The following is an 18,459-nucleotide window of genomic DNA, read 5'->3' as shown; positions in this document are numbered from 1 at the left end:
AGTGTAATTTATCTCGTAGAAAATATCAAACTTGGAAAGAGTAATATGGAAAAGTTTCCAAACATCAATTCTGAATTTTGAACAATTCAATGATTTTGAACTTTAAAAAAGTCACAAAATTTTTAGGGCCCGTTTGGTCATGCGATATGGAATCATGATATGATATCATAATATGAAATCATGAGATGAAGTTGAAGTTTTGTTTGGACATGCGATATGAAATTTTTGTGTTGTAAAACTATTAAAATAACCCCAATTGTTTATTCAATCTTACCAAATAAACAAAATATTATAAAAATGCAAAGTAAATTATTACAAAGTTATTTGTTCTCCACTTAAGTAATTGTTTCATCTAACTTTAATTGATCAAACTTTAATTCTATAAAAATAAATTGAACATAAATTGTAGTGTACTAGTCTTTAATAGTTTCCTCCCACATAGTACAAATAATCTCCTCACGTTGAACTTGCATTTCTCGATCATATGACCGAGAAGACGAACCAACATTGTTACTTTGAATCATATGTTGGTCAAAAGAGAGAAGTTTTTTATTATTATTCTGAAAAACCAAAAAAATATTACTCCCTCCGTTCTTATTTATATTCACCAAATCAATTCTCACTTTATCATTTATATTCACCAAATTTAAAATAATAATAAATTCTATATTGGTGAGAATAATAAATTTTAAAAAGTAATGATGTGATTATAAATTTTATTTACATATGAAATAAATTGTTAGTAAATATAAATGTGGGGTTGTTTTAACAAAATATAAACTTGTGGATCAATTTTTTGTATTTAAAACATCTCAAATCATGATTTTCGGAGAATATAGAATTTCATCTCATGAGATGGAATCAGCGTGAAATTGTATGTCCAAACGCTGATTCCATCTCACGATTTTATATCATGATATGGTATCACATATCCAAACACTGATTTCATTTTACAATTTTATATCATGATAGGGTATCGCATGACCAAACGCCTACTTTTAGTAAATATGAAATAGAGAGGAAGTAAAGATCAACATCACACATTGTGAATGATGAAAAGTGTGCAAAGTTATATAACAAATAAATAAATAAATTAAAATTACACAATAATAAATAGACTACAATTGCTTTTTTTTTTTTATATATATATATATAAAGGTATCACAGTGTGAGTAGCAGATTCTTGAATTCATCAACTAGTTCTCCATTTACTCACTCAAAAACCAGCTAACTCTACACTTGCTCACTCTTCTTTCTCCGGCGAATTTCGCTTCTACTCTTTCTACCACCGCCGATCATTTTTCCCGGCGAAGCCCAATTGTAAGTCCTCTTTGTCGATCAAAACCCTAAACCCTTTTACTGATTTTGTATGCATTTTGTGCCATAAAGTGGATTTTCTGATTCTGGTTATTAGATGATACCCTTAATGTCTTTACATTTTTCTGGCGAAAAACCTAAAGATGGATTTCACGGTTTTGAGTTGTCAGTAAATGTTGTTGTTGTTGTTGTTAATGCCGACCCTTGTTCTCACCTCTTTGTCGATCAAAACCCTAAACCCTTTTACTGATTTTGTGCGATTTTTTTAACTGGGGTTGTTGATGGATTTTGTGCCATAAAGTGACCCTGATTCTGACTTGCCAATTTCCTTGTTTTTTTTTTTTTGGTTAATAGATGATACCCTTAATTCTTTACATTTTTTTCTGGCGAAAAACCTGGAGATGGATTTCTGGGTTTTGAGTTTGTTAATACTAAAGTATGTATGCATATATTTCTGGGTTTTGACCAATTTTGGAACTAAATTGGATATTGGTTCTTTTTTTGATTTCGGATATGTAGAAACTAGCTAACTACTTCTTGGGGAAGCGAATTGTGGGAGATGGTTAATTTAATTTGTGAGGAACACTGATTCAGTTGGTGTTTTAGTGTTCATGGGGATGGAATAAGTGGCTAATATCTCATTATTTGTTTTAGATTTAATTGAATTGGTGTATGATAGTGATGATTCATACAATGTTTTGTATTTGGTTTTCATATCCCTTTGTGTGAAAAAATAGCAAGAAATTGATTGAGAGAAAATTCTCTTTTCTGTGTATTTGACATCACTGTAAAGATGTGTATAAATACAACTCACGGAATACGTGAATAACAAACTGTGAAAAGATAATGGAGAACAGGACTGACCAACTATGAAACATGTCCTACTTTATCTAACAAACTAACGTGTCCTACTTATCTAACAAACTAAAAGATAATTACAAGGAATTAAAAAATATATATGACTTATCTTCCAAAAGCCTTTTCGGAGAAGAAACACACCTAGTAGACCTCTATCTTCTTCTTCGTTACTGCTTCACCATTATCTACACCAACACCCCCCCCCCCTCAAGTTGGAGGGAGAGGAAAACACACCCAACTTGCCCAAAAGGTTACGGTGAAGAGGCCTTGTTAAGGGCTTGGTGAATAAATCGGCTAATTGAGACGAAGATGGAGTGAATGAGAGTGAAATGAAAACAACAAGAAATTGTTTTCGGACGAAATGGCAATCAAGCTCCACATGCTTGGTTCGCTCATGAAAAAAGGGATTCTCGGCAATATGTATCGCAACTTTGCTATGCGAGTGAAGAGGAACCGACAAAGCTATAGGAATTGAAAGATCAATGGATAATCGCACCAACCAAGTCAACTCGGCAACAACTCTCCTCATGGACCTATACTCAATTTTAGCAGAGCTGAGGGAGATAGAAGTTTGCTTCTTTGACTTCTAGGAGATAGGAGAAGCACCAAGAGCCATGCAAAATCCATTTACTGACTTTCGAGAATTGGGGCAAGTCCCCCAATCCGAATCACAGAAAGCTATCAACTCAAAGGATGGTGATGAAGACATGAATAATCCCAAACCAGGGTCCTTCAACAAGTAGCGAAAGACACGAAGAGCAACATTCAAATGAGGGGCCCTTGGATCTTGCATATATTGTCTCTAATGTTGTATTGTAAAGGCAAGATCTGGGCGAGTATGTGTGAGATAATCTAACTTTCCGAGTAGATGGCGATATTGATTGGATCACCCGAATTAGCAATCAATTTTGATGTGGGATCAAGAGGGGAAGATACTGGAGTAAGGCTGAGAATATCAAATTCTGCCAACAAATTCAAAGTGAAGTTGCGTTGACTAAGAATTAGACCCCGCTGCTCGCGAAGAACCTCCATACCAAGGAAATAGTGCAAGTTTCCCAAGTCTTTAATTTTGAACACTTGATTCAGGAAAACTTTAAGTCCATTCATCTCTTCGATTTCATTTCCTGTTAACAAGATATCGTTTACATAGATAGCCACAATACATATAGAAGAATCTCTTTTCTTAAAGAACAAGCAATAGCCATTTAACGAATGAGTAAAACCTTTGAAATGTAAGGCAGAAGTCAATTTGGCATACCATTGCCGAGATGCCTGTCGAAGCCCGTAAAGGGATTTTTTCAGCCTACAAACATGATTTGAGGAAGGAGGAGTAAGTCCGACTGGAAATTTCATGTACACCTTCTCATCTAAATCTCCATGTAAACATGCATATCCACATCCAGTTGAAATAATCCCTAATTCCAATTCTTCTTGACTGCTATAGACAAGATACACCTAATTGTAGTCATTTTAACCACGAGTGAAATGTTTCATTGAAATCTATTTCCTCTCTTTGTATATCGCCTCTAATTACCAATCGAGCTTTGAGTATTTCCACGCTTCCATCTGAATGTTGTTTGATTTTATACACCCATTTACAGGGTAATGCCTTCTCCCATGAGGTAACTCCACAACCTCCCAAGTTTTGTTTAGTTCAAGCGCTATAATTTCATTAGCCATGGCATTTTGCCAACCTGGGTGCATCATAGCTTGGGTGTACCTGGTAGGTTCTTGGAGGTTTGAGAGGGAATTTATGAATGCTTGATTTGTGGATTGGAAAAAGAAAATTGAGAAGGAGTAACAGAGGAAAGAAATTAGGAACTGGTGACATTGGTGAGTTGCAAAGCGTTGCAGATATAATCCTTTAGATAACTAGGTGTTTTATGAGACCTAGAAGATTTTCTTAGAATATTATCTACAACCATAGGAGAAACTGAAGGTGGGGGAATGTTAGCAGGAATAATAGGAGAAGATGGAGATTCAAAGACACCAGGGTGATGATCATCAGGAAAAGCAAACTTAGTGATAGGCAAAATAGGAATAGAATTGTCCTCTATGGACAAATTATGAGGGACTAAAGTAGGCAAAGGATCCTTAGGACCAACAATATGATCCTTAGGTAGAAAGGATTCGGTACATTCACCAACTTTAGTAGAGGCAAAAGGAAATATGTTTTCATGAAATATCACATGTTTTGAAACAAAAATTTTCTTGGTTTGAAGATTAACTTAAAACCATTCATTCCACGAGGATATCCCAAAAACACACATGACACAACTCTAGGTTCAAACTTTGCCCTATGAACCGAAAGAGTGGAAGCGAAACACAAACAACCAAAACATTTAAGACTCTGATAATATGGTTTAGACTTAAAAAGAATCTCATAAGATGTTTTGTATTTGGGAACTTTGGAAGGAAACCTATTAATCAAATAGGTTGTTAAAAGACAATCACCCCAAAACTTAATAGGTAAATGCGATTGAAAAAGAAGCGCTCTAGACGTTTCTAATAGATGCTTCTGTTTCCTTTCCACAACTCCATTTTGTTGTGGAGTGGAAACACAAGTTGTTTGGTGAATGATGCCTTGAGATGACAAAAACTCTGATTGTAGTTTTCCCGTTCCCAATTCAAAAGCATTATCTGATCTTATTTTCTTGACTGTAGTGCGAAATTGCCTCTCTATCATGATTAGAAAAGATTTAAGTACTGTAAAAGCATTTGATTTGGAAGATAGTAAGAAAGTCCATGTTCCTTTACTAAAATCATCTACTATAGTGAGAAAATATCTGAAATTGTCATGAGTAGGATTGTTGTAGGGTCCCCAAGTATCTACATGAATTAATTCAAAAGCAGATTTTGTAGAAATAGAACTAGAAGGAAAAGGGAGTTTGGACGGTCTAGCCATTGGACAAATAATACACGGAGATAGAAAATTTGAACAATGAGATACTGGAATAGACCGAACTTTTCTCATATTGATTAAGGGCATATGACCGAGTCTATAATGCCATAGCTTCTCTTTTACATCTGAAACAGGAATATTGAAACTAGCATTTAAAATAGGAACAAGATGTGCCTTCTTGGAATTAAAACTTGACTAGAAATAAAACTATCTCCGGAAGCTGCAGCTTTAGACTTTGATTTTAGAATGTAGAATCCACCTTTTTCTTCACCAATCTCCAGTGGCCCTTCACAGAAGGGCCCGGTAGAAAGCAAGAATCAGGAGTGAAGAGAACATGTTGATTAAGTTGTTTACACAACTTGTGGACAAACATAAGATTGAATTTAAAAGATGGAATATAGAGAACATTATGCAAGATCAAGTTTGGCAGAAGAGTAACAGAACCATAATGTGTGACCTTAACTTTGTGAGAATTGGGAAGAGTCACCATGATTGGATTTCCTAATGACTTAAAATTGGAAAGAAGATGCTTGTTAAAAGTCATATGTTCAGATGCACCACTGTCCAATATCCAAGAATTGATGTCTATTTTAACCAAAAATGCATAACAATTGAAAAAGACTTTTCATACCAGCACAATTGGCACTCGTGGTAGCTTCGGCATTGTTATCACTTTGCTGTCCCAATTTGAATTGTTGAAGTAATTGCAAAAGTTCTCCCATGTTCTCCCGAGTTAGAGTTTTCACATTTGAAAACCCATTGCCTCCTTGATCAACCTCCTCTACAACGTGGTAAGCATTGTTAGCCAAGGTTTGGAATTTCCTTTGCTTTGTGAACTTGAAATCTGGAGGAAATCCATGAATCCTGTAGCATTTGTCAATGCTATGTCCTGCCTTTTTGCAGTAGGCACATGTGCTTGAATTCTTCTTTGATTCAACAGATCCCTTTGGTGGTTTGAAACTATAGTAGTTTCTATTTCCTCCTGATTGAGTTGCTACGATAAAAGATGTAGAGTCCCCTAGATAGACAGGAGAAGTATTAATTTCTCGTTGCTTTTCATCTTGGATAACCAAGGAATAAACCTGTCCAATAGAGGGTAAAGGGGATGACAACAAAATATTGCTTCTAACACCAATAAAGGACTCATTCACTCGCACACACAAACACAAACAAAAAAAGAGTTTAACGCATCTAGTTCATCCCATAGACTCTTCATTTTAGTGAAATAGCCTGAGGTACTAGAGTTGCCTTGCACCACAGCATTCAGTTACAAAAACTGGAACAATTTTGCACCATTCGTTTGACCAAATCTATTTTCCAAGTCGCTCCAGAGTTCTTTGGCACTTTGGGAGTAAAACACCGATTCAGCTATCTCTTTAGATAAAGAGTTGAGAAGCCACAAGAGAACCATGTCATTGCAGCGTGACCATGCCTTTTGGTGAGCCAAATCTGCAATTGGAATCGCCTGTGAGCCATCAGTAAAGCCAAGTTTGTTTTTGGCAGAGAGCGCAATTATAACTGCCCTTCTCCATCCACTGTAGCTTTTCCCATCAAACACTGTGGAAACGAGATTCACCCCTGGATAATCAAAGGGATGAATATAGTAGAGATGAGTTGGATCGATGACATTATTTCCAGCAGAAAGAGTAGCTGGAGTGCTTTCAATAATTGGATTGGAAGTAGAAGACGTGGGTGCCACTGCAGAGAAGATGAAGAAAAGAGAACGAATTAAGGATTTTAGGCAGATTCTAACCTGCTCGGATGCCATGAAAAAATAGCAAGAAATGGATTGAGAGAAAATTCACTTTTCTGTGTATTTGACATCACTGTAAAGGTGTGTATAAATACAACTCATGGAATACGTGAATAACAAACTGTGAAAAGATAATGGAGAACATGATTGACCAACTATGAAACATGTCCTACTTTATCTAACAAACTAACGTGTCCTACTTTATCTAACAAATTAAAAGATAATTACAAGGAATACAAAATTATATATGACTAATCTTCCAGAAGCCTTTTCGGACAAGAAACACGCCTAGCAGACCTCTGTCTTCTTCTTCGTTACTGCTTCACCATTATCTACATCAACATTGTGTCTCATGATTAAAAGTTCCCTTTTTGTGTGTGCTCTGTTCCTAGAGTTGACACTAATCTATCTAGGTTACAAATTTACTTGATTCAGTTGGCCTACTCATCTTTTAATACATGAAAATAAATCTCGGGGAACAAATCTTGAGATCAATTCATGTACAAATGCTGGTAGTATCTCTTAGTTATTCCCATGATTGGAGCATAAGAAGAAGAGTAGGGAACTCATTTTAATTTATGTGGTGCAGGCCTAGTGCACATTATGTTTTGTGGTTTGTCTCTCGTCATTTTCTTTCTAATATCTGTGTTACACATTAGGTTTTGGGGTTCATGCTCTCAAAGTGTACCTGCCTTTTCTTGTTCCATCATTTATTTCCCTTGTTTGTGTTCCTGTTTGTTCTTTTTGCTGAGTGTTACTTTTTCAGATTTGCAGTTTAATCTCTGCTGTCTATTTACAGTTTAATTTATACTGGCTGGTATCTATGTGTACTGGAAATGCTTTAGGTGAAATTTGAATTTCTATATATATATATAATAACATGTGACAAGTGTATATTTTGGATGTTTTTCCTATTTGTTCTAATTATCAGCCATGCATGTTATGTTGGTGAAACGTTGCGCTACCTATGATTTATTTTTGGCAGTGATTGAAAGTTGATTCATGAGTATATGTTTTTGTCTCCAGCTAACAGCTTCATCCAAAGATGAGTTCCAGCAAATGGGTTGGGAAGCCTTCAAATTCATCAGAAAAGCAGAAAGCTTCCTCTACACCAACAGTTGAGGAGATAAATCGAGGTGTTGGAGATATTGGTTTGAACTCTGAACAGAATGAAGGATGGGAAGTGTATGCTAGGAAGCCCAAGAACAAGGGTGGAAGCAGTGCTGGGAAGCAATGGGCTCCTCAGAATCCTAGTCCAAAAGCTTGGGGAAACCAGAATACTAAAGCTTGGGGTCATCCAGATGTTGGTAAGAAATCGGGAACGCGTAACAATGCTGGATCAGGGCGGGGTTCTGGAAATAACTGGTCTACACCTAGTGATCCTCAAAAACTTGCAAGGCCGCATCTATATGATGGAGGTTTCCCATCATCTGCTCCAGTTCCTCCTGCTCTGAAGAATGGTTGGGATTGGTCTGCTAGAGTTGCCTCAGCTCATCCCAAGGATAATTCCCCGGTTGCTGATGATGATGATAAGGCCAGTGAACATGATGCTGAGGATAATGAATTGGATTTTCTTGATGAAAGTGATGATGACCTTCACAGTGATGACTTTGATTCAGATGTGGGTGAAATGAGTTATGAGACACGCAAGAAAAATCCTTGGTTCAATCAACTTTTTGACTCTCTTGACAGTTTGACTGTTACTGAGATCAATGATCCTGAACGACAGTGGCACTGCCCTGCATGCAAAGGTGGTCCAGGCGCAATTGAATGGTTTACAGGGTTGCAATCATTGATGACCCATGCAAAAACGAAAGGATTAAGGGTTAAAATACACAGAGAACTTGCTGAACTTTTGGAGGAAGAGCTTCGTCAGAGAGGTACTTCTGTTGTACCTCCAGGTGAAGTGTATGGAAGATGGGGTGGCATGGAATTTAAAGATAAAGAAATTGTGTGGCCACCAATGGTGATTATCATGAACACAAGGCTTGATAAAGATGAAAACGATAAGGTAGAGTGATTATTTGTCTTCTGTTTGTTTGATTTACTTTTATTTACCACTTTATTGGATGGCTGTCTAATACCTCTCTCCCACTCCCCCTACCTCTCTCCCTCTCTTTCTCTCTCTCTCTGTGCTGTGTTTCACAGTGGATTGGAATGGGGAATCAGGAGCTGCTTGAGTATTTTAGCTCTTATGCTGCTGTCAAGGCTCGACATTCATACGGTCCACAAGGCCATCGTGGCATGAGTTTGTTGATTTTTGAGGCCTCTGCAGTGGGATACATTGAGGCTGATCGTCTCAGTGAGCATTTTTCTGAAAATGGAAGAAATAGAGATGCATGGGAACGTCGTTCAGCCCGCTTTTATCCTGGGGGGAAACGTCTGCTCTATGGTTACATGGCAGATAAAAAAGACATAGATAACTTTAATCAGCATTCAGCTGGTATTTGTGATTATTTTTTTCTCTGAACAAATTGTTGTACTTCAGTGAAACACTGATCTTCCCTGTATTTAACAAATATGTCTATTGAAGTTTGATTTCACGTGTGATTTGTAGGGAAATCAAAGTTGAAGTTTGAGATGCGGTCATACAAAGAAGCTGTTTGGAATCCAGCCAAACAGATGAGGGAAGATAATCAACAACTAATATGGTTCAAGAACAAAGCTGCTAAACACCAAATGCAGGCTAAAGCTCTTGAAGAGTCTCTCAGTTTGGTGAGTGAAAAACACCGTCAGACATTGGAAGAGAACAAGATAGTCAGATTGAAAACAAAGATGCACCATGAACAAATCAAGGAAGAGGTATGTAAGAAAATGACAGATATAGTAATGTGGGTACTACTAGCACCATTTGATCAAAATTTGAATCCTTGAGACGTTAATGCCAATGTTACTTGGACTCTCCACAAATGCTGGCGAATGCATGTCAGATCCTCCGGAAGTAGTGGATTTTTGGAGGATCTGACACGGGTGCGGCAGTTCTTTTTGTAGAATCCAAGCAGCATAGGTTAAAACTGCAGTAACTGACAGCTTCATGTATTTAGATGATATATTCTTTGATTATTAACTCCTAATTGCAATGTCTGATATTAAATTCTGTTTAGTGGTGTGACTAAACCGTGTCATGTGTCTCTTAGTAGCTGCATGTTGAACATATTACGTTCTAAAATTGCTTACGATTGACACTGGGACAACTTTGTCTTGCTTTGACATTCAATTATTCATAGAAGTCAATCATTGAACTTTTCTTTGCCCTCTGCATTTGGATTTTTTTTTTCATGTCATTGGTGTTTTCTATTCTTTTTTCTGGAGAAATCATCCCTCAACTCTTTCCTTGTGTTTTTAGAATGTTGTCCTCCTCTCTACATGCAATCCGATTCATGTGGTTATACTTTCTGTAGATGGAGTTTCAAGAACAGTTCTTCAAGGATCAGATCAAAATAATTCACGATGCCAGGACTGCCAGGGAGGACAATTTTGAAAAGACACAGCAGGAACAGCGTGAGATGGTTAAACAATCTAATGCAAATACTTCCTCGGTTGAGGATCATCGGGTCAGGTAAAACATTCTTTTAAAGGCTTCATTTAGGTACCTGTAGTTTGGTAGGTATTTTGCCTTTGCTTTGTTAAATCTGGAACTGAATCAGAGAAATTAATTCTTGTTCTATCCCCTGCTCTGTTGGAAGAAATTTCGTTATGATCCATTTCTGCATGAAAATTAGTGGCTCCGCTAGGGGCCCAGAACAAAAGTATTCTTTTTTGGCCCCTATTTTAACTTGGCAATTACAATTTTGTGTCTAGATTTTTCATCTAGGAATTCCCTGAGTTCTTTTTATTTTTCTTCAGAATAAATTCTTTTGTTATTCAAAAATACTGCCTTTGGTTCCTAGTTGGTTTTCATCTATCATTTTACCCTTATGAAAGCTGCCACTTTACCTGATAAGAAATAATTTACCCTTATAAATATTGCTGTAGGGTTTGAGTGTTAATTTTTCAAGAAGAAAAACCCAAAGATCTCCCAAATCCAAACATTCACGTTTGTTTTGCGAAAAATCAAAACTAAAGTATTTTCTCCTAATACCAGAACAAAAGCCAGCTGATTCTCAATCTAGACACCACTTCAGCTTTATTATAGTTGTGATCTCTCTATGTGTGTTGCAAGGGAAATCTCAAACCTTATATTACGCTTCCTGAGATATTTTATCAATAAAATTGATGTTTTGATAATTTTCTAATGATCCAGATTTTCCTTATATTTTATTTGTCATTTGCATTTCAGGGCAGACAAAGTTGCCAAATTTATCAAACTCCAGGACAAGGAAATGGAGGAGTTTGTGGAAGAGAGGGAGAATCTGATGCGAACTCATGACGATAGGATAGCTGCATTGAGACGCAAATACTGGGAAGAGGAGGTTGAACTTGAGAGGAAATTCGACCTTGAACTGTCTAAGCTGATGGAGAAGTACTCTCCAAAGCAATCAGATGAGGTCAATAGCAGTGGCACCATGTGACCCACATTCTTACAGTAGTATTCAAATATCATAGGCGCGCTTTAAATTGCTGATGAACTTAGGAGGTATGGCTTCAAACATGTGAGGGAAGGTCCTTATCTTAGTAGTAAAGCGGGCTAGTTGCAAGAAAATGAGGTTTCGTGCTGCACAAAATGTTTTTTATATCCTGGTCTGACCATGAGTTCTGATGATGCTAAAACAAGCGAATGCCCTTGAACTATTAGTCTATGACTATTGTTGCAACAGATGCTATTCAGATACTTTATTTGTTGTAAAACCTGTCTAGCACCGTATATTTGATCACTTAAATTGTGGCTGATCTTGAGAGACTGGTATCTGCTAATTCTGATCTGATCTGATTATTACTTGTGTTACGATACCAGAGTGCTTTGTACAACCTACTTTTGTGAGAGGAATGGGCATTTGCTCTAACCCTCTACCAAAAATGCTTGCTTCATCTCCTGTCATTCTTTTTTCTCGTTGGTTTTTATTTTTCTTCCTTATGCTCTAATATCTGAATTTATGATTGAATTTCATTTTGGGAGATAGGTCTTGCTCCAACACGTCTCATCTCTCTCTCTCTCACACACACAAAAAGATATTTCAAATGTAATTTTTGTTATTAATATCTCACTTTGAAGAATGCTCAAAATTTAAAGGCGGAATGACTTGGGAGACCCTTGTACTTGGCTCTGTTTGTCAGTTGGATCTTCTACTCACCACTTTACCAACTAAACCCTTGAATCTATTAAAACACAACATTTTAAATACCTTTTTAACCTGCCTATGTGACATTTTTGTTCAAATTGTGTGTAATACAAACGCTTTAGGCGTGTGACGCCTTTCAAAAAGTCACTTTTGTCCTTCAACCGACTAAGTGGACTAGGAAGGGGTGCCCTTGGTTGGACTGATAGCAAGGGCTAGCTTTAGACTATCCTCCGATGCAAGCTAATCAAATCACTCGGTTTTGAAAGCTATTGAGATAGAGGCAGGTATCTTCTTTCCCCAATGAGTACAACACCATTATTGATTAAAATATTAGCTCTCTCTCGCCTTTCACTCAATGGTTCTTTCGAAATTCTTCCCGATTTTTAATTATTGTTTTTATCATTCTTCTTCTTGTCTTTTTACTCATGCGGATCAGCTGATATTTTTTAGGGAAACTAAATACTCCATAAAAGCAAAATAATTATAAACATATACCCCTTTACATTCATATCACACTAAATGATTAAACTACATATCCCAACTAATTTCGCATAATTGATACTAAATCAGTATTATATACTGTATAGGTATCATTAAGGCCGACAATTTTGCTAAGTCTGAAAAAATAGAAAAGTTTATATTTGGAGTATAAAATTTGACAAGAGTCACCTTTTGTTGGTTGTGGGCATACCGCTTTTGTGGTAGTGTCTCTGAACATAACCTCAAATACCTAGGAATGAGAATGTCAAGTTTTGACACTTGTCCCACATTTTCCATAGGTTCACTTGTATACTATTAACTAAAAACACAATATTGAAACATGGGATCAAAATCTCTTCATTTATGAAAATTTAGACACAAACAAATCTCAAATACAAGGTAATAACAACATTAAAGATGTTGTAGTGATTCATTTACATAATTTTAGAATACAAATAATCAAGTGAGTCCACTAGGGTTTGCTGCCAAACTGTACTTGTGCTTAAGGTAGGCTTTGATAAAAGGATCTAACTCACCATCCATCACAGAAGTGATATCAGAAGTTTCACAAGCAGTCCTTACATCTTTTACTAGCTTGTAAGGATGGAAGACATAGTTTCTTATTTGCTGGCCCCATTCCGCCTTCACCGTGTCTCCTCTTATTTGCTTTATTTCAGATGCCCTTTGTTCCTCTGCAATCACCAATAATTTTGCCTTCAATCTGCTTAGAGCTTTAATCTTATTTGCTAGCTGTGACCTCTCCTCTGCAATTGTGAAGCTATATTATTAGTATCACACATCAATTCCAAATAAGCCACACCTTAGCCCTGTAGTATAAGCTATACATCTAGGGAAAAAAAGAAGATGATTTTTGGTCTATTCCGTACATTTGATCGTGTTTGTTTGTATTGTTCTTCCACTAAGATTCCATGTCTACTTCAGTAGCAGCTAGAATATTATAATAGATTTTGCGATTAATAGTAGTACATCAGGAAATACTTGATGGCAAAAATTTCAGACAAGAAAATTAATGCTTTAACCATAGTTCAAAATCTAACAAGAGAAAGAAGAGCAAAGGATGGGAAGTGAACAAAAACATAACGAGCTAAGAGAAAATATGATAGTTTATTGGGCTTATAACAACTTTACAACTCTAATCTCTGTGAGTCCATATGTCAATCTATGTCAGAATTCAGAAAGATCAAACACTTATCCACTAGACCCAAAAAGGCCGCTCCATCTCAAAGCCGGAACAAACTTCTTCGCTACAGATGTGCACATAATATAATAAAGAAAAAAAGGTTTCAAAGAAGAACCTGTACAGCGAACGGCTACACCAGTGGGAATATGAGTGATGCGAACTGCAGTCTCAACCTTGTTAACATTTTGACCTCCCTTTCCACCTGCTCTTGTAAAGCTGATATCCAAGTCTTCTTCGGGAATTTCAACATTTGTTGAGTCTTCAGGAAGAAGAGGCATAACTTCAATGCCAGTGAAGCTTGTCTGCACAGTGGCCACTTCAAAAATTTATGTATTGTCTATGTATGAAAATGACAAGATTCTTTTGCTATGAAGATAGAAAAACAGATATATCATACTAAGATGCACGGTATCAGAATAAAGTGGTTAATGAAACAATGATACATTGCTCATTTTTCACTAGTGTTCTTAAAGGCTCGTTTAAAGCACGCTTAAACCTTGGAACATGATGAAAACCAGCTTGTGCGCTTCATCTGGCTTAATTGGCACTTTAGTGTAGGCGTCAAAGTGCTAAGGTGTCTGCACTCTAAAAGCAGGTTTAGTTTTTTAGGTTAGAATGAACTTTTTAAAGTTAACTTGTTTCTAAAAATAGAGAGGCAAAATTCTTTTCGGGACAAACTGAAAAGAGAGTTTTCAAAAGCGGAATGCACAAAAGTGCCAAAATCTGTTTAAGTTTTAAGCACAAGCGCAATTAAAGCATGAGCTTTAGCGAAGAAAAGTGTTGCAAAGAAAAAAAAAACTGTAAACATGTTTGGCACCACTCACCAATAAAACCATTTGATGCAACTTTCACACTTTCAAGAAATCTAATTTACAAAATGGGAGGACGGGGTGTTTTTTAAAATCAAAATGAGCATATTTTGAATAAAATCAAAGCTCATTTATTGAGCTACATCAGGAAAAAATGTGCATCATTATGTGACCATTTAAGCTAAAGACAAGACATTCTACACAACTTGCCACATTCAGCAATGAACCCTCACCAGACAAGCGAGGGGAAGGGGGAAAATCTCCAAAGTCCCCACGGAATGGCCATTAGGCTACAGCAATTACAGGGAGATTATGCCCAAAGAAAGTAAAAGAATAGAAACTGGAAATACTCGTGAAACAAATCAATCAACCACCAATACTTTCTATTTTGCACTTTAGATCAATCAACACAATAAACCCATACAAGCTCTTGCTCTTTGGACCATAAAGAAGCAAACAAAATCTTTGCTCCCCCTCTAGATGTATCAGAGATCGCCTTTTTCCCTCCCAATATCCCCATCAATGTTCTTTGCTTGTTGGACCATAAAGAAGCAAGCAAACCCATTTTCTCCCTAGATTACTTTTTCTTTTGTCATACTCTGAATTTTTTTCAAGTGTATGTACACAAATTCCTTCTTATTATACAATCAGGTAACTTGTACCATAAAGAAGCATAACCATTTTCTCCCATCAGAGATAGCTTCCCAAGTTTCATTTGCAGCAATGTCTCTCAAGATTATGCAGAGAGTTTACTCTAAATATACTCCTTCCAATTCTATTTACATGACCATTTTCTTCTTTTTTTAATTTGGGTACTTCCCAAATGTTTGGCATCATTCTATTATCGTATAACTTTTAATAATTCAAATTTATTAAATTACTCAACTTATAAACTTTGATGTAATGTTTTCCATATCAATACCTTTCAACCATTACTTTGATATTTTTATTTCACCGTCATTAATATAATATATATGTCACATTAACATCTTAAATTCCATACTTTGATCATATACCATCATATAAAATGATAAAGAGGGAGTACTATCTAATCAGAAAACAGTCACCGACTGGTACTTCTTAAATATGTTTAAATGCTTATTCAAATATTGCCGGTGTCTTTCATAGAAATGCTATTAGGATCTAGAATTTTTTCTTTGATTACACTTTTGACTGAATTAATAATCCAATATTAAATAGAAAAAAAAGATCACTATCTTCCCTTTTCTCTGCAATAACTATCAAATGATATTCAAGACAAGTAGTCAGAGTTCTGGGAAGATATCAGATATGGAGAACTACCTTTTCCCTTGTTTCACAACAAACTCATGGAAGGAAAATAAATCAACCCTTTGAAGTTACCTCAGAACGTATCCACTTGGCAAATTGTTACTTAAATTTTAGGAAAGAGAAACTACTCAAACATGTTGCAAACAACAATGGGCGAACAAGAGAAATAAGCTTGGACTGTTGGGCCACGTTGCTTCTAAATAGTAAATAGCTCACCTGGTGCTACAATTAAGTATAAAACAACCAACAACTACTACGCCTTAATCCCAAATAAGTTGAGGTCGGCTATATAAATCTTAACTGACCACAATTCTCCATTTAAATGCATCCCACACCAACATTATGTAGGATAAAATAATGAGAACTAGAAATTGTCCATACTTTCTTCTTACCATACTTAATAGGTTGAATACTTTGAAAACCCCTTATGAAAATCAGGAAAGAGTATACTAAGAGTAAATTATGTACATAAACTTGCCGATAAATTTCACTTAGACACTCGAACAATTGTTTGTTCCAATTGAGCACATGAATATGAGTACTTGCACACCTGATAAAGTGTTTCTATTAGACACTTTTGGATCATATTTTGAAAAAGTTTTTGCGCAAGTACACAAGTGCCCAGTACAAAGATTACTTAATTACATAAAATATGTCTCCTCCTTCAATTATACACATCAACATCAATTAAAACAAGCTTAAGGTTTAACGGCTGATGGAGACTAATGCATATCACAAAAGGAGGTGACATATTTTAAGTGGTAAAGTTAATTTCATAATGGGAGTGTGAGAACATGCGCATAAGCTTTTCCAAAATTTTGAGTTAGAAATGTCTAATAAGAACATTTTATCATGTGTTCGGCTACTCGATTGGAACAAGTCATAGTTCAAGTGTCAAAATGAAATTAACTAGCAAATTAAAGGGGTCGTTGATTTATTCCACCTATTTTTTTAATAGCATAAAATCTGCGAAAGAGATAAAAGACCCCTAGAAAGCAGAGGACCTAAAGTAGATGTGCCAACATGACTAAAATATACTCCATATTAATTGGTATCAACTATATAAATCTTTTTCTTCAATTGTGTCTTATTTTTTGCTGAGTCTGCATGGATTACAAGAGATTGTAGCTCTTTCGAGGCAAGTCTCGTGTAATTTTAGATCCACCTCGTCTGCTTCACACTTCTAGATCAGTGTATCAATAGATCAATACCAGATATGACCAGACTATCTAAGACTAGACCTTATCTCATCGTATCCGTAATATGTGCTACTTGCACCTTCTGGTGAACATGATCTTTAATCTTGTCTAATGTTATATGACCACATATTCATCTTACCATCTTCATCTTTGTGACACTCATCTTGTGGATATGTTGGACTAAAGTGGCCCAACATTTACTTCCATATATTGTTGGTATTATAATAGGTTTATAGAACTTACCTTTCATTTTCATAGGCATCATTTTATCACATAATAATACCCTATTAACACTTGGGCGATGTTAATGATAGGCTGAAGGTTTGGAGACAAGAGGACTAAGATAGAGTACTTGGAGTGCAAATTCAATGACGTAACTCACAAGGAAGATGTGGAGGTGAGGACTGTTACAGAAATCATCCCCAAGAGAGGAAGTTTCAAGTACCTTAGGTCAATAATCCAAGGGAATGGAGAGATTGACGATGATGTTACACATCGTATTGGAGTGGGGTGGATGCATGAAATACACGCTCACATCTTGTGTGTTGTGCGATAAGAATGAGCCATTAAGACTTGAAGGTATTTAGACCAGCTATATTGTTCGGGGCGAAGAGTTGACAGATCAAGAACTAGCACTTCCAGAAGATGAGAGTAACAAAAATGAGGATATTGAGATGGATGTGTGGGCACAGTAGGAAAGTTAGGATTAGGAACGAAGATATATGGGACAAGATGGGAGTGTCCTATGTTGTAGACAAGGTGAGAGAGTTGAGGCTGAAATGGTTTAGGCATGTGAAGAGTAGATGCACAAATGCTCCATTGAGGATGTGTGACACATTAGCTATGGTGGGCCGGAGGAGAGGTAGATGTCAACCAAAGAAATATTGGAAAAAGGTGATTAGTCAAGACATGACACGTCTGCAGCTTACCGAGGACATTATCCTAGATAGAAGTATATGGAGGTTGAGAATTAGGGCAGAATGTTAGTAGGTATCAAGCGTTGCAAGTTTTTCTTATCATCATTATTATTATCACTCTCCTACTATCTTATTCTTTGAATTTATTATTTCCTGTTAATTCCTTTCTTTTAGGTTATCATATTATTTGTTGTTCTTCTTCTTTTCTCCATTATAATTTGTACATGGCTTTTTCACTATTGTATTTCCTCTTCTTACTGATTTTGATTTGTTTTACTGGAACCTAGGGTCTATTGAAAACAACCTCTCTCACAAGGTAGAGGTAAAGTTACATACACACCACCCTCTCAAGACCCCACTTGTGGGATTACACAAGGTATGTTGTTGTAACACGTTGGTAGCACTTCTCCATTTCAACCATCAAATTTTATTCTCTGTGGAACATCTGTCCATCATTCCATTTTCTTGGAACGAGTTTACACTTAGGTATCACACCCCCCCCCCCCCCAAACAG

General features: G+C 36.3%; 3 protein-coding genes across 5 annotated transcripts in view; 1 reads left to right on the top strand and 2 right to left on the bottom strand.

Annotated features, from left to right (window-relative positions):
* The first annotated feature begins 1,168 nt into the window (after window positions 1–1,168).
* Window positions 1,169–11,808, top strand: LOC102603754 (protein SUPPRESSOR OF GENE SILENCING 3). 2 transcript variants are annotated; one of them, XM_006354625.2, is made up of 6 exons: window positions 1,169–1,320; window positions 7,857–8,841; window positions 8,979–9,273; window positions 9,388–9,632; window positions 10,232–10,389; window positions 11,110–11,808. In XM_006354625.2, exons 2-6 carry the CDS (start codon window positions 7,876–7,878, stop codon window positions 11,339–11,341), a joined length of 1,896 nt encoding a protein of 631 aa, XP_006354687.1. In that variant the 5' UTR covers window positions 1,169–1,320; window positions 7,857–7,875; the 3' UTR covers window positions 11,342–11,808.
* Window positions 3,990–7,184, bottom strand: LOC107061929 (uncharacterized). The gene is made up of 5 exons (XM_015311977.1): window positions 7,128–7,184; window positions 6,349–6,830; window positions 5,709–6,202; window positions 5,337–5,662; window positions 3,990–4,289 (listed from the first exon to the last, which is right to left on the bottom strand). Exons 1-5 carry the CDS (start codon window positions 7,182–7,184, stop codon window positions 3,990–3,992), a joined length of 1,659 nt encoding a protein of 552 aa, XP_015167463.1.
* Window positions 11,809–12,860: 1,052 nt separating the features above from the next.
* The window catches only part of LOC102603194 (peptide chain release factor PrfB1, chloroplastic), a 20,707-nt gene continuing 15,108 nt past the window's right edge, over window positions 12,861–18,459 (bottom strand). For both annotated transcript variants that reach the window (XM_006354623.2, XM_006354624.2), the window contains exons 6-7: window positions 13,846–14,032; window positions 12,861–13,293 (exon numbers count right to left, since the gene is read on the bottom strand). In XM_006354623.2, the coding sequence (XP_006354685.1) occupies window positions 12,989–13,293; window positions 13,846–14,032 (492 nt within the window). In that variant the 3' untranslated portion in view covers window positions 12,861–12,988. The remainder of the gene's footprint in view (window positions 13,294–13,845; window positions 14,033–18,459) is intronic.

The sequence above is a fragment of the Solanum tuberosum genome, unplaced genomic scaffold (assembly GCF_000226075.1).
Source record: "Solanum tuberosum cultivar DM 1-3 516 R44 unplaced genomic scaffold, SolTub_3.0 scf00179, whole genome shotgun sequence".
NCBI lineage: Eukaryota > Viridiplantae > Streptophyta > Magnoliopsida > Solanales > Solanaceae > Solanum > Solanum tuberosum.
The sequence above is the reverse complement of the archived record's forward strand: the minus strand, read 5'-3'. Positions and strand labels throughout refer to the sequence as shown.